Below are 1,370 nucleotides of genomic sequence, written 5' to 3' on the forward strand. Positions count from 1 at the left end.
GCCAGGCGGTAAGTCTCCTTATAATGTGGCTGAATGTAGAGTAGATCGCCTTCTTCTTTCAGGGAAGACAGGCCGGACAGATTGGACTCCATGGTCGAAAAATCTCCACAGGCCTCTCTTTACCTTTAATGTGAGAAGATGTGTTAGTAATCAATCAACCAACCGACCGACCGACCGACCAACCAACAAACAAACAATCAAACCATCCACCAATACATCCATTCATCCATCCATCAACCAACCCATCCATTCATTAATTCTTCATCCATCCATCCATCCAACCAAACAACCAACCAACCAATCAACCAACCAACCAACCAACCAATGAGGTAGCACCATAAATGTCACTTCTGTGGGGCAAACAAAGGTTCTATTTCGTCCCTACTGACCGCCAGAGGCGGTGCTTTAGCACTGGATATGTCCATCGCGCGCATGCGCAGCTCGAGTACCAATAACAACAAAGTCACCTGTGACCCACGTGACACCGGCTATATCAGCCGGTATTGTCAGAGGATCTGTTCCTTTTCATCTTCTCGCTGCGCGAGGGTACCGTGGCTACGTTTTCGTAGCCTACAGCGTTCAGGTTTGAGCGTTTGATCTGAGGGATTTCTCTGCAAGCAGCTGGCCGCGTGAAGCTTCGCGACTGACAGTCGGAGCTACGGGTCGTTAGACGCGTCCTCCAGGAGCTGCGCCGGCTGTGCAGAGCCGCGACAGACAGGTTGGTGTCAGCTTGTTGCTGGTGATGGCTGTGTTTCCACACCCGCTCCCAGCCAATTTGTCCTGATTACCGTCTTATTGTTTGTGGCTTAGACTTTCTGGTGACGACAGTGTTCCCGCTTCCTCTCCCATAAAGTTGCCCTTATGCTCTTTTGAAAGTTCTGCTTGTGGCGTTGTGCCCGAGCTATCATTAGCATTTGAGTCCCAGCTTTGGCTGCGTCCCTCATTCGATTTAGTATGGAAAGCCAAGAGTGTCATACTTTAAACCCGTTTTTCGTTTAGATGCAGAAAGTAAGGTAAGTACTTTCTATTTTCTAGAAGCTATTATCTGGTCTTAACATTTGTGTTCTGACTTGGTCGCTTGATTGTTAGCAGCAGCCGCTTGGCTAACACCTTGCTGTTGAGCTTAACTATTAACTCAGGGCAGTGCTCCCGCTCCCTGTAGCATAGGGTTTGATTGCAGTAGCGCTAGTTCGTTGTATTACTGCTCCTAGTACTAGACTCCTAGCACTAGGATGATATGCAGAGAACAATCTTCACTGTGTGTGCCGTGTGCTCTGCATGTATGGCCATTAAGGAGGATTTCATCCTCCCAATATTATATTGTCTAGTGGGCAGCCGTTGGCTGACACTTTTAGGCACCGGCCACAGTT

The 1,370-nt window shown here is 48.5% G+C and overlaps 1 protein-coding gene across 1 annotated transcript in view; it reads right to left on the bottom strand.

The window, feature by feature from the left end:
• Window positions 1-92, bottom strand: part of LOC117451021 (protein FAM83B-like) — an 11,830-nt gene extending 11,738 nt beyond the window's left edge. Inside the window, exon 1 of the mRNA XM_034089099.1 lies at window positions 1-92. This exon is cut by the window's left edge and continues 352 nt beyond it. Within this exon, the coding sequence (XP_033944990.1) occupies window positions 1-92 (92 nt within the window).
• Window positions 93-1,370: the final 1,278 nt, after the last annotated feature.

This window comes from Pseudochaenichthys georgianus, chromosome 1 (genome assembly GCF_902827115.2).
Source record: "Pseudochaenichthys georgianus chromosome 1, fPseGeo1.2, whole genome shotgun sequence".
Taxonomy (NCBI): Eukaryota; Metazoa; Chordata; class Actinopteri; order Perciformes; family Channichthyidae; genus Pseudochaenichthys; species Pseudochaenichthys georgianus.